This window comes from Meles meles, chromosome 2, assembly GCF_922984935.1.
Source record: "Meles meles chromosome 2, mMelMel3.1 paternal haplotype, whole genome shotgun sequence".
Lineage (NCBI taxonomy): Eukaryota > Metazoa > Chordata > Mammalia > Carnivora > Mustelidae > Meles > Meles meles.
The window spans coordinates 101,439,053-101,451,622 of NC_060067.1; the positions used below are offsets into that span (position 1 = coordinate 101,439,053).

The following is a 12,570-nucleotide window of genomic DNA, read 5'->3' on the forward strand; positions in this document are numbered from 1 at the left end:
TTTGCATATTTTAACCCTGTGCTCACCAGTCTCTGTCACTGCTCCCTTCAAATTTTTTTTTTAATAATTTCAATATCCATGCAGATGACTATTCCAATACCTCTGTGTCTAAGTTTTTTATTTAACCTGATGATTTTTTTGGTACAGCTTACCTCAGCCATTTGTATCCAAGGTCATATTCTAGATCAGTAGTCCTCAATTAGAATTAGAATTAGCTCTCAATTAGATGAGCTAGGGAGAATTTAAGGGACATCAATGACAGTCCTCCTCCAACCTAATTATATCAAAATCTCCTGCGATATGACCTGAGCATCATTATTTCTAATTTGCCCCCAGGACTGTGAACACACTGCCCCAGACATTGCCATTATCAATAACTTTAATACTTACCTTATATCAAGTATTCCACTCTCCACATGCCACCTCCTAATTTTCCATCTCACTGCGTTAAGTGGACTCATTCCAACAAATCTTCTACTGCGATCTACAACCCATCCATTTTACCATCTTTTCATTGTCCTTCACACCTTTAGTGTCCACACTTCCCTTTGTGGTACTCTGTTGGAGTGATGGCCCCCAGGGAATCATGTCTCCAGTATTCATGCTATTGTGAAGTCCCCTCCCCTTGAAAAAGTGTTGGCCAGAAGACTTGCTTTAACCACTAACATGTGGTAGAAATGACACTGCTCTTTTTTTTTTTTTTTTTTTTTTTTGACACTGCTCTTTGAGAAGAAGCCCAGCTACCCTGCTGGAGAGACTATGTGAAAAGACCACACAAAGGGACTAAATGCAGAGGGAGAGGTCCTGAGGGACCATTGTAGAGCTGAAGAACTCAAGTGACTCTGAGAATCAAGGCTGCAGAGAGTTCAAGTGATTTCAGTGTGCAGCCAAAATTGAGAAGCATTGATTTACCTACTGATGGCTCCCAAATATGGCTCTCCATTGTCCAATAGAACTTCCTGCAAAGCTCTAGAAGGTCCTCTATGATCTGTCTTCAACCCTGTCATCCCTCTAACATCATCCCTACTTATCTCCCTTTGCTTACTCTATTCCTGTTACATTGACCTCCTTGCTTTTCCTCAAATACACTACATATACAACCACTTCAGGGCCTTAGCTTATTCCCCCTTTCTGTAGTACATTTTCTCCAGATATTATCCACATTATCCAGATTATTATCCACATTATCCAGATGTTATCCACATGTCTCACTCCATCATCATCTTCTGGTCTTTATTCAATGCAATGAAATAAGTGTTGTAATTGAGTTAATTTTGCTAGTCTTGCTGAAATGTCAATATAGATTTATTAGAATATGTGAAGATAAGCAAATAATAAAAGTGACAGTTCCCACTGTGGTGAGGATATGAAGCAATGGAAACTGTAATATATTGATAGTGGGTATATAAATTGGTACAATAGCTTATCTACCAAAGTTGATGATATATACATTCTATGAAGTAGAAATATACCTCTGGTAGTTTTAAAATATGTCTACAAATTCTTTGATAGTCCTCCCTATAATAGGTGGGGCTTAGTCCTCAGCCCTTTGAGGAGGGGCTAGACTTAGTGATTCACTTCTAATGAATAGATATGGTGGAAATGACAGTGTGTGACTTCCAAGACTGGTTATAAAAGGCAATCTTCCTTACCCTCTTTCTTGGATCATTTACTTCATGGGGAAGCTAAATGCCATGCCATAGGGATATCCAAAAAACCCTTTAGAGAGACCCAAGCTATCAGGAACTTCAGTCTCCTGGAAGAGTCAGAAAAAATTAAAACTTCTTGCCAAAGTGTCTTAAAATAATAAACATTTATTATCTCACAGTTTTTGTGGGTTAGGAACTGGGAGCAGTTTAGCTGGGTACTTCTTGTTCTAGATCTTTCATGAAGTTTCATTTAAAACATTGGCTGGCACTTCCATTGTCTGAAGGCTTAAAAGGCGCAGGAGGATCCATTTCATCCACATGTTTGGCAAGTTGGTGCGAGCAATTGACAAGAAGCTTCTGTTCCTCCCCATATGGGTTTCTTCTTAGGCTGTTTGAATGTGTTCATGACATGATGACTTACTTTCCTCAGAGGTAGAGGAACACACTCATCCTCTACCGACCTCCAAATTCACATTGTATAACAGCATCAGCTTGAAGTCAAAGAGTTTATTAACTAATCAGATACAGGTGTGAATGAGGCCCTCCAGGTGTGGTTCACTGATGAGGAACCTCAAGTTCCTCTCCTTAAGTACAGTTACTTTCCATATAAAGCCCTGTGAACTAAAGAAACAAGTTACCTGCCCAACATATGATAGTGGGACAGGCATAGAATACCTGCTTTAGTCTTCCTTATTTAATTAAAAGTGGAAAAAAAAATATCACCAGGAACCACTGGTTCACAGAGCTTCTGTAATTCACCTGGGCATATATCAGAAGTTCTTTGATTAGGACTGAGGTTTATTTCTTCCTGGTAATGATTGTCCATAAATTTTGGCTCTGCCTTTTGACCCTTTGGCTCTGTGCTCTGAGTTATTTTCTCTTTATCATGAAATATATCCTGTATTTTCAGCTCCACAGTTTTCTTAGCCTGCTTCCCACCTGTAGAGATTTTGGAGTCTAAAGGCCTCTTCTTCTTTTGTACTGTTCCTCTTCTTTCGGTTCAAGCGGATGCTTTCTCCAGTATAATTTTCTTTAAAGGTTTGTTGGTCTCTTATAAATATTACTGGGATTCATTCCACTGAGATAAGTCATATTCTCCTTTGGGTTTATATTTAGTCCACTAAGAGATAGCATCCTAAACTTTGTATATGCTCTGTTGCTTGATTAAACAGCTCTCAGAGGTCTCACTTTACATATTTCTGAGATCTTAACAAAAGATAGTATACTCAGCTTTTGTTTTTCTGAGAGTTTCTGGATTTGGTCTTATCCAAAAGTTATTTCTTAATATTAGTATCACTTGTCACCTGGAGAGAATGAAAAATGTCTGTTGCAACAATTCCTGACTTCTTTTTGTTTAAGAGTCATTCCTTTACTGTACCTATCTCCTTTTATATTTTACTACACACAGTAAGAAGAAACCTGTTGGCATCTTCAGTGTTCTGAATGGAATCTTCTTGGCCAAGTCACACACTTCATTAAGAACATTTTTCTAGTTTCCATTTTACCATGGACAATAGTGTTGCAACGTCTGCTACTATGTAATGAGGATCTATTTCTTCATAATTTCCAAGGACATTTTCCTCATTCTCCTTTGAATCCTCATCTTAAATCTCCTAGAAGGTCATGTGGCATCTACTAACAGAGCTTTCTAGATTCAGACTTTTACCGTTACTCCCTTTAAAATCCTTCCACAAAGAGTTTGTGTACGTTTAGGCTTACGGATTGTCAAGCAGTTTTCTAAAGTGCTTGTGTAAATTTCCATTCCAGAGTGTGTGAGAGTTCCCGTTGCTCCACATTTGTTATATTTGTTACTGTCTGTCTCCTTGATTTGGAGATTTACATCATACTTAATATTAGGCATTGTGATGCTTTACACATATCACCCCATTTGCTCACTGCAATAGAGTATTGTTATATTTGTTTTATAGATGAGAAAACAGAGGCACAGAAAAGTTTAAGTAACTTGTCCCCAGTCCCACAGTTATTCAATGGCAGAGGTGGCTTATGAACCAGGACATCTGGCCTTAGGGTATGTTCTTGTAACAATGATCTGAATCAATGCCACAAACATGTTCTGTGCACATAGCATTACAACACAAAGTTGATTTGGTAAATTCAGTGAAAAGTTGCTTTGGTTAGAACCAACAATTAAACTAGCATATTTTGGGGAAATCTATTATTATCTTGTTATTTGAGGTTTGAGAAAAAGATCATCTCCTCTCTCCAAATAAAACAAAACAAAAACAGAAAACAAACAAACATTAAACTGACTCTGTGGAGAGGAATGGAATTTTGAAGGACTTGTATCATCTAGATTATTGGATTCATATAGCTGTAAACCGCTTGCTTAACTAGACTTGTGTAAATGGGATCAGTTCCTTGATCTGTCTGAAAGGGAATTTTTCAGCCTGTCACTAGAGCCAAATCCTACTTTTCTGCTCTTCTACTCCTAAAGATATTTATAATTTGTTTATGATTTATTGAAATTTGCCTGGCTGTGGGAGAACTGCATCTTCTAAATTCACTTCACTGCCTACTCCATTCTATTTGGGAAACGTTGTCTTAAAAGATGTTTCCCTGGGAGCACATTCTTATCTGAAGTTTATGAAATAGCATGCTCAATACAAGACATAATTTATTCCACCATTTTCTTTATTAAGGCACACAGCGGGTGGTTGTGGGTGTACAAAGATGGTCAAAAATCCCCTCATACATTTACTTCTGTTGGAGAACTGTGGTGGTGAACTTTGGTTAAAATGGTGGTCTTAGGAACCAAATTAGCCTTAAAAATTAGTGGTGCTAAAAGAAATTTTCTAACTAAGTGAAATACTTTTCTGTCACATAATTAATATCTAAAAACATCATAACATGATAATTCCAGCTATTTATTTTGGTCAGGGAATCTTTCCAAATACACATAAGACACTAGAGAGGGCCTGTGTGGCCCATTTGGTTGAGTGACTTACTCTTGATTTCAGCTCTGGTCATGAACTCGTGGTCATGAGATCAAGTCCTGGATGGGGCTCCTCACTTGGGGTGGGGAATCTGCTTGAGATTCTTTCCCTCTGCTACTTCCTGCCTGCTGGTAGGAGCACCTGCCTGCTCTCTCTCAAAAAATAAGTAAATCTTTAAAAAAAAATACACATAAGACATTGAAATTTTGAGTATGTGTTAATTCATCTCCATCCTATATAACCTCTATTGATGAGCCTTTTAGAGGGAAATAGAAGTGGATGATGCCTTTTCTAAAAAAACAAAACGAAACACTTAAAAAGCCCTTTTATCTTCTTTATTTTTGTTTTCTCGTGGTCACCTTCTTTCTCACTTCAACTTCCTGCCATGTTTCTCTGTCAGAAGTCTGTTTATCTCTTTTTTTCCGGGGCCTGGAAATTGGTAACAGTAGTGCTAGCAGTAATGTTGAGTCCTGGGTCATGATCGTAGCTAGGCTAACAATAGGAAGGAGAGATGAGAGCAGCTTTACAACTTGACTGGTTTATTATTTTTGAGTTGCACCAATGGGAGGCATTAAAGAAATAGAACATATTGTATTCTGTTTAAAATGCTTCAATAGAGGGCATCCTAATTTTACATGTCATAGGAGAAGGCATATATCTCCAATTCTTTCCCAATGGGCATGTCAGTAAAATATGAAGGCATAAACATTTGAGAGACAGGGACGGTTATAACAGGGTCTGCTTGAGTTACAGGGCATTATAGTGGTTATAACAGTGCTTATGATGCTGTAGCAGATGAAGACTGATTTCTTTTTTTTTTCTTCTTTTTTTTAAAAAGATTTTATTTATTTGACAGAGATCACAAGTAGGCAGGAAGGCAGGCAGAGAGAGAGGAGGAAGCAGGCTCCCCACCGAGCAGAGAGCCTGATGCAGGGCTTGATCCCAGGACCCTGGGATCATGACCTGAGCCGAAGGCAGAGGCTTTAACCCACTGAGCCACCCAGGCACCCCAAGACTGATTTCTTGTGATTAAGATTCTACTAGTGTCCTATGACTGTTGTAACATATTACCACAAACTCAGGGCTTTGAAAAACACAAACATATTAATTATAGTTCTAGTGGTCAGAAGTTCTAAAATCAAAGGGTTAGTAAGGCTATATTCCTGGAGGTTCTAGGGGAAATCCATTCCTTGACTTTTTCAGCTTCTAGGGACTGCCATATTCTTTTGCTTCCATCTTTGAAACTAGTATTCATATCACTCTGACCTCTGCTTCTATGGTCACATCTCCTCTCTCTGTTAGACTCTCTTCCTTATCAGGACCCTGGTGGTTACACTGGGCCACCCACATGGTAGAAGAAAATCTTCCTATCTCAAGACTCAAGGACCCTAGGATCATGATCATGAGCCAAAGGCAGCCACTTAACTGACTGAGTCACCCAGGCACCCCCCACCCCCCATCTCAAGATTCTTAATTTAATCACATCTGCAAATCCAAACATTCCCCATTTACAGGTTTTGGGGGATAGGACGTGGACATTTTTAGGGTCTGCTATTCTTCCAATCACATACCTATTCAGCAACCAGTTGCTTGCCTTTTCTTACTACTGATACGAGTCTCAGGCAAATCAGAGTCAGCTGGATTGTATCATTTTTAGTGCTATTTTTACTTTTTGAATCCTTTCCCACATAGGAACCGAAACAACAACTGGGCTTTGATGAATCTATAGAACAATATGGGTTTAGATCCCCAGAGCTTTCTTGATCCATGCCTTCTCTGGGCTTGATGTAGAAAATCTACTGGGTTTTGAAATATTAGTGCTAAAGTACATTTCTCGGGTATCGTGCCCACCAAAGAAATAGAGCAAAATTAATCCTCTGATTAAAGATCCCAAATCCACAAAATTCCAACTCTATCTCTCTGCTAAGATCTGACCATTCTGAAAACTTGATAGAGCTATTAATGCACCTTCTCATGGCCAGTTTCCATAAAGCATGATATAAAAACACTGCATCAACCAAATTAAATGTGTGACCTACTGTCAACATCAGTCAACACAGAAAATAGCCTTTCCACTGAAATTTCAAAAGACCAGTGACTTACCCCAAAGAAAGTTCTTCATTCTCTATCTCCGTACTTCCATTAGAGAAGCTGGCATGGAGAGTGTGGGGGGAAGATGAGCTGTGAGGAAGGTGAGATGACAGGCACCAGGTGGTGATTTGTAAGGTATATCATTTCCATCCTAAGGACAATAGAAAGTATTGGAAGAATTAAGGTAGATGAGGAGAGGAGAACAAGGGAGAAGTCAAGGGTTATTGGTGGTATTTTGGCTTGGGGATACTGCATCGATGGCAACTCCATTTAGTGAGATGGGAAACAAAGGAAAAAGTAGGGGTTGGAGGTAAGATTCAGGTTAAATTGAATTGCTTATAAGATATCCAGATAGAATTAGCAAACAGGCAGTTGGCTATAAAGGTCAGAGCTTGAGAAAGGGGTTTGGGCTTACAATATGTATTGATTACTCAACAGTTTATGGATGGTAATTGAGAGCACCACTGGAGATTGTGTACAAAGTTAGAAGATGGCACAAGATAACGATCTAAGGAGCACCAACATTTAGAAAACAGGCAGAGGAAAACATCCACAAAGGAGACCAAGGAATGGTTAGAGAGGTAATTGGAAAATCAGAAAGAGCTGACATATTAAAAAAGTTTGTACCTAGTCCTTCTGTGCTATCACTTGGAAACATGTTTAAACACAATTAAATGTGACTTGAAAATTGTTTCCTTATCTATAAAATGGGGCCAATAATTCCTTACTGGTATCACAGGGTTATGAGGTTCAAATGAGAAACTTATTTGAAACAATTTTGTGAAGTGTTACACCAGTGGTTCTCAAGCTTCAGTTTGCATCAAAATCATTAGGAGGACTCCTTATAACACAGATCTCTGTTTTTGAATCATTAATACTAGTAGTTTCTGATTTAGTAGGTGTAGGGAGGGGTCCCAGAATTTGAATTTTGCATAAGCTCTCAGTTGATGATGCTGTCAGTCTGGGACCACCCTTTCAGACTACTGTGTAATACAACTGTAAGGAATTTTGGCTTTTGCTTTTATAACACAATTCATTGTTTTCCTTCGATGTTGTGTCTGTTTCCTCCCCTACTCCTTTTTCGTTTTGTATTTCCATCAACAAAAGCTGAAACATCTTTAGCCTGCTTCGTACCTAGCAGTAGTCTTCAGGTCTGTGAAAGACGAGCTAGGCGCAGTATTTCCTTGTTTCCATTAATGAGCATCGACCTGACATTAGCTTGATTAAGAAGGATAAGAAAAGTATATGGTATTTCCCGTGAGGAGGAGGCGATAAGAAGGGACTTGTTTGGAGTAAAAGATGAGAATTCCCCCCCCCCCCAAATCAATTAGATGTAAAATGCTACTTATTACCTACTTTCAAAAATCCCATTAGAGAACTTGTAATTTGATCCAGAGGGCGGAGAGTCAGGTAAGAGGAAAAATTGACCTCATTCTTCAGTCCTTTCCTAAATCCTGAGAAATGTGTGTACCTCCACGCTCCCTTTTTCAATCCTACAAAACGTGGAATCAGGAAAACGCATTAGCACCCTAATACAGACTAGAACACCGAGCGGGGAGGAGACTCAGCCCCATCAAGACAGAAGGAAACTGGGGGAGGGGAGAGAAAACTTCCCCTAGTCGGAGACTCTACAGCGCGGCCTTGGGAAGAGCAGGGAAGTGGGGACATTTACCTCAGGAGTCAGTCAGACACTCCGCCTCGGGGCATGTGGGAACGTGAGGGAGGAGAGGGGGAAAGGTTGCATCAAAGCGAGATCGCAATAGCTCCCGCCGCTGCTTCTGAGTGAAGATGTGCAGAGCTAGAGCTTTCTGCTTCGCTTCTTCCCTTCCGGAGGCCATTTCTCCATATTTAACAGGGATAAAAAGGGGGCGCTGGGCCGCGTCAGGATAAACCAGAGTTACCGCCTTCCCAACAGTAGACCCCGCTTCGGCCCCCGGCCCAGGCGGGAGATGTGGCCTTAGGGGACGCTGAAGTTACTCCGTGGAGGGGGAGGGGTCGCCAGGCTCCCCTCCAATCACGGCGGCCGCTTCCGCTATTTGCATGTATTATGCTAATGAAGACCTCCCGCTCAGTTCCCTCCCGAGCTCTCCGCCCCCTTGGAGGGTCTCCGGCGGAGCCCGCGGGCAGGGCGAAGGTGAATATATTATGCTAATGAGGCGGGCTTCTGCCGGGGCTTCGGAAGGGGGGGCGCAATGCTGCGGGAACCCGGGGCCGGAGGCCGGGCGCCGGGAGGGGTTCGGGGGAGGAACGTCGCTCTCGGAGCGCGCGCGCACTCACACGCACTCACACACGAGCATCCCGAAGGGTATTTAAGGCTCGCACACGCGAGGCTGCGGAGATACTTCGGGCAGCCGCGACTTGATCCTCGCCACTCGAATTTGCTCCTTAGGTTATTTCGTTTTCCTGTCTTCCCCCCTTAGCCATCCCTTTTGCGCGGCGCTCTCGCGGTCTCTCTCAGCCTTTCTGCCTGGAGCCGAATCTAGGTGGCAAACAGGTCGGCGTGCGGAAAAGCGCTGAATAGGTAGAAATAAGGCAAACTAACGGAGACGCAACAGGTCGGGGGCTCTGTGGCGAGGGCGAGCGGCGGCCCCTCGCTGCGCCTCTCGCGCTGTCCCTTGGACCCTGAGCGGTCGTTCTCGAGGACCCCTCCCGAGGTGTCCGTCCTCTGAGGGGCCAGGAGGGCCAGCCGGGAGGGTTTCATTCCGATTTTTACCTTTTTGCCACCAGTCCTCGGACTGAGGGTGCTTTTCAAGAAAGCGGAGAGGATGGTCCACGTCTGCTGGTGTCGGCGCTGAGGAAAGCGGAGCTCCATCTCCGCGCCCAGGCTCGATCTCCGCCAACTAGTTGTGCAGCCACCCAGACTGAACTTTGGAGGAATCGTCCTTCTTCTTTCCTTTCAAGATTCTTGGAGGTGGTAGAGAGTGGGAGGCGAAGCCGAGGCAGCTGATCCCTCTACGATGCTGGTGAAGAAGCATGCAGGGAAAGGTGGGGGTCGGGAGCCAGGCTCCGAGGACCCGAGCCCCGCCAGGCAGCGTTGTTCCTGGACCGTGCCCCCTTGCACCGCCCTGTCGGCCCTTCTGTCGGTGGTGGCCGTGATGTCTTGTCTGTACCTGGGGGTGAAAACCAACGACCTCCAGGCGAGGATCGCTGCTCTCGAATCCTCAAAAGGGTACCCTTCCATCCATCTGCTTCCCGAGGGCCTGGATCAGCTCAAGGCAATGGTGCAAGAGAAAGTGGAGCAACTTCTGGCTCAGGTGTGAAAGGCTGGGGTATTTTGCACGTGGATAATATCTCGCACGCGTGTACAGGACTGGCCTCTACCCTTACTGTATGCATACTTGGTGTGGCTGGGTGTGCATACGCTAGGTGACCATCTATGCTCCCTGTAGCGTATATTTGTATATGCACATCCTTTGATATCACCCTCTCTGTCTCTATCATCTTCCCTCACTCTTAATGTTTGCATGCTGCACAAATAGGAAGGACTGAAAGAGGGAAGGGTGGCCAGAATGGCAGGGTGGCATTTTATCTCTTTTTAGTTTTCTAGAGTGACATAAGAATCTTTTCCAATCTTGTGGAGAATATTCCTTCCAGAGATAACATGGGTTATGTCCTTCATATGTTACAAGAAGGTTAGTGCCATAGGTGTTATTAATACACAAATGGTAATCACTTTTAAAAGTGAAATAATCCTATATGTGGTTTTTAAATTGATTATTTCCCACATGAAATGTTTTCGTATTCAGTATTTAAAAAGAAAAAAAAATGCAGCTTCATTTTTTTATGAAGGATGCAATGGTAGGGGTGTTAATGCATGCAGAGCCATTACAGTTGAGAGTTGAAAGGAATCTAGGTTACATTTATCACAACCAGGGGCAGCATTAGACTAGAGTGAGGGGGTTTTCCGGAACTTGCTCTTCCAACAGAGAGGCTCTTTGGCAGTGGTTGCTGTGCAGTGTGATAACCAGTTGACCTTCATGTATAAGATAGTGGCTGTTTTAAAGCCCATAGCTTACCTAAAACTACAGTGTGTTAAAGCTGGGTTTTTGCATTGACTGCATGTGCTTGAGCTGAGGGAGAAGGAGGAGGGCGGTGGTAGTTGAGGAATGGAGGAAGATATTGTACAAGTCTGGCAGTCTCGATACAGTGTCAGTAGTCATTTCTTTTTTTAGGGCTTGGGTACTGTTACCTTTTGACTAAAGTCCAAGTACATATGTAAATGTTAGTTATGCAGGCTCTCAAATGCTGGTAAATCAAGCATATGGCCAGAGAGTTCCTGAAGAATCCATTTCTCTACCATGCTACTGATGATAATACCTCTTCTTTTCCTACAGAAATCCTATGAACATATGGCTAAAATAAGAATTGCAAGAGAAGCACCTTCAGAGTGCAACTGCCCAGCAGGTAAAATGGAACTTATTTCACAAGGTTTCCTCCCTAGCAGAGCATTTTTAAAACCGAAGTCCGGTATCTGTCAAGTCTACCTGTAATAATAGTAAAGAAAGAATGCAGGCCCAACTGACTTTAATAAAATCAGCATGTCTCAGTCAAAAGAATGGCAAATAAACCCCCAAATATTATTTGAAGCAGCATACTGAGGCCTGTTATGGGAAAGCAGGGGAGATAATCACCACGGAAATACAGGCAAGATGGCACGCAAGGACAAAGTTCTTGGACTCACAGATTGAAAAATATTCTTCCTTTTTATTCAGTTTTCATGTCTGTGGTGAGAAGGACTGCAGAACATGTTAGATTCTGAATTCCTTGGTGGCCAATATTGCATTAGTACAGATTTCCATTTGTTCCCTATGACATACAGTTATGTTAGTAAATTACCTTAACTTCCACACCTGCTTTTATTCTTTTCTATCAGAAATGTTCTCTCTCCTACCCTATAGCTAACGATGAGGGCTAAAAGGAAATTAGTTCTTTATCTTGAGCTTCTCATTTCAAACAATTGTGTTCTTGATGATGTCTCAGAAAAGGCCGTTATATCTTTTCATTTTTCTATGTAGTGCTAGGAAACTGGACTAATGACAGCATATTAACAGAAGGATGAAGAAGAGAGACATCAATGAATAAAAACCCTGGTGTAATCATTAAATCTACATTCACAGACTTCTGAGGCTTGGTAGTCAGTCAACTGTAGATCTGACAGTTTAGGAGCCACTGAATATGTCCACTGAAAAACATCTAGTGGATTGAACTGATAGAAGCCATGAAAATCTCCCATTAGTCTTGAGATTTTTATTTCAGATAAATGTCATTAATGCCTTTATGAGCATTTTCATTTTTTCCATCATCACTTATAGAAAACTGAGTCTGTTACATTTTCTTTCATGTTCAGGAACATGATACCTTAGATACTTATATGCAGAAAGGCTAGATACTGTATTTTTTTCATATTCTGAGGTTTTTTTTTCTCATGATAACTTATCTTGACACAGCTAAACCAGGCACCGTGTTTAGAAGTTTCAAATGTCAACTCCTGGTTGTATAGCATAAAAATTTTATTATTTGTGTTCTGTTACATTGTTGACCATAATGGAGTTATATATATATATTTTTTTAAGGAAGCCCTTTCAGTTGAGAAGACATATATATTAGATAACAAGAAAACAAAGAGTTAATGTTGGACATTGTAGGTTTCATTCTTGGTTGTTTTGAGTTGGGAAAGACCTCAGAAGTTAGAAATTCAAGGAAGGCACTTTTCTAGTGCAGGAATTAACTTCCAACAACCTCATCAGCCTCTAGGGATTATTTAAATTCCCAAGACAGTTGGTACAGTACTTCACTGATCTTACCACTTAGAGTCCAGAATTTTCTGTATACAGTATTCTTGTTAGCTATGTGAAAAATACCTAGTGTTTAATTAA

At 41.6% G+C, this 12,570-nt stretch overlaps 1 protein-coding gene across 3 annotated transcripts in view; it reads left to right on the forward strand.

Moving 5' to 3' along the window:
* The first annotated feature begins 9,646 nt into the window (after positions 1-9,646).
* COL25A1 (collagen type XXV alpha 1 chain) overlaps positions 9,647-12,570 on the forward strand; it is a 467,999-nt gene continuing 465,075 nt past the window's right edge. For all 3 annotated transcript variants that reach the window (XM_045995538.1, XM_045995543.1, XM_045995552.1), the window contains exons 1-2: positions 9,647-9,948; positions 11,029-11,098. In XM_045995538.1, the coding sequence (XP_045851494.1) occupies positions 9,652-9,948; positions 11,029-11,098 (367 nt within the window). In that variant the 5' untranslated portion in view covers positions 9,647-9,651. The remainder of the gene's footprint in view (positions 9,949-11,028; positions 11,099-12,570) is intronic.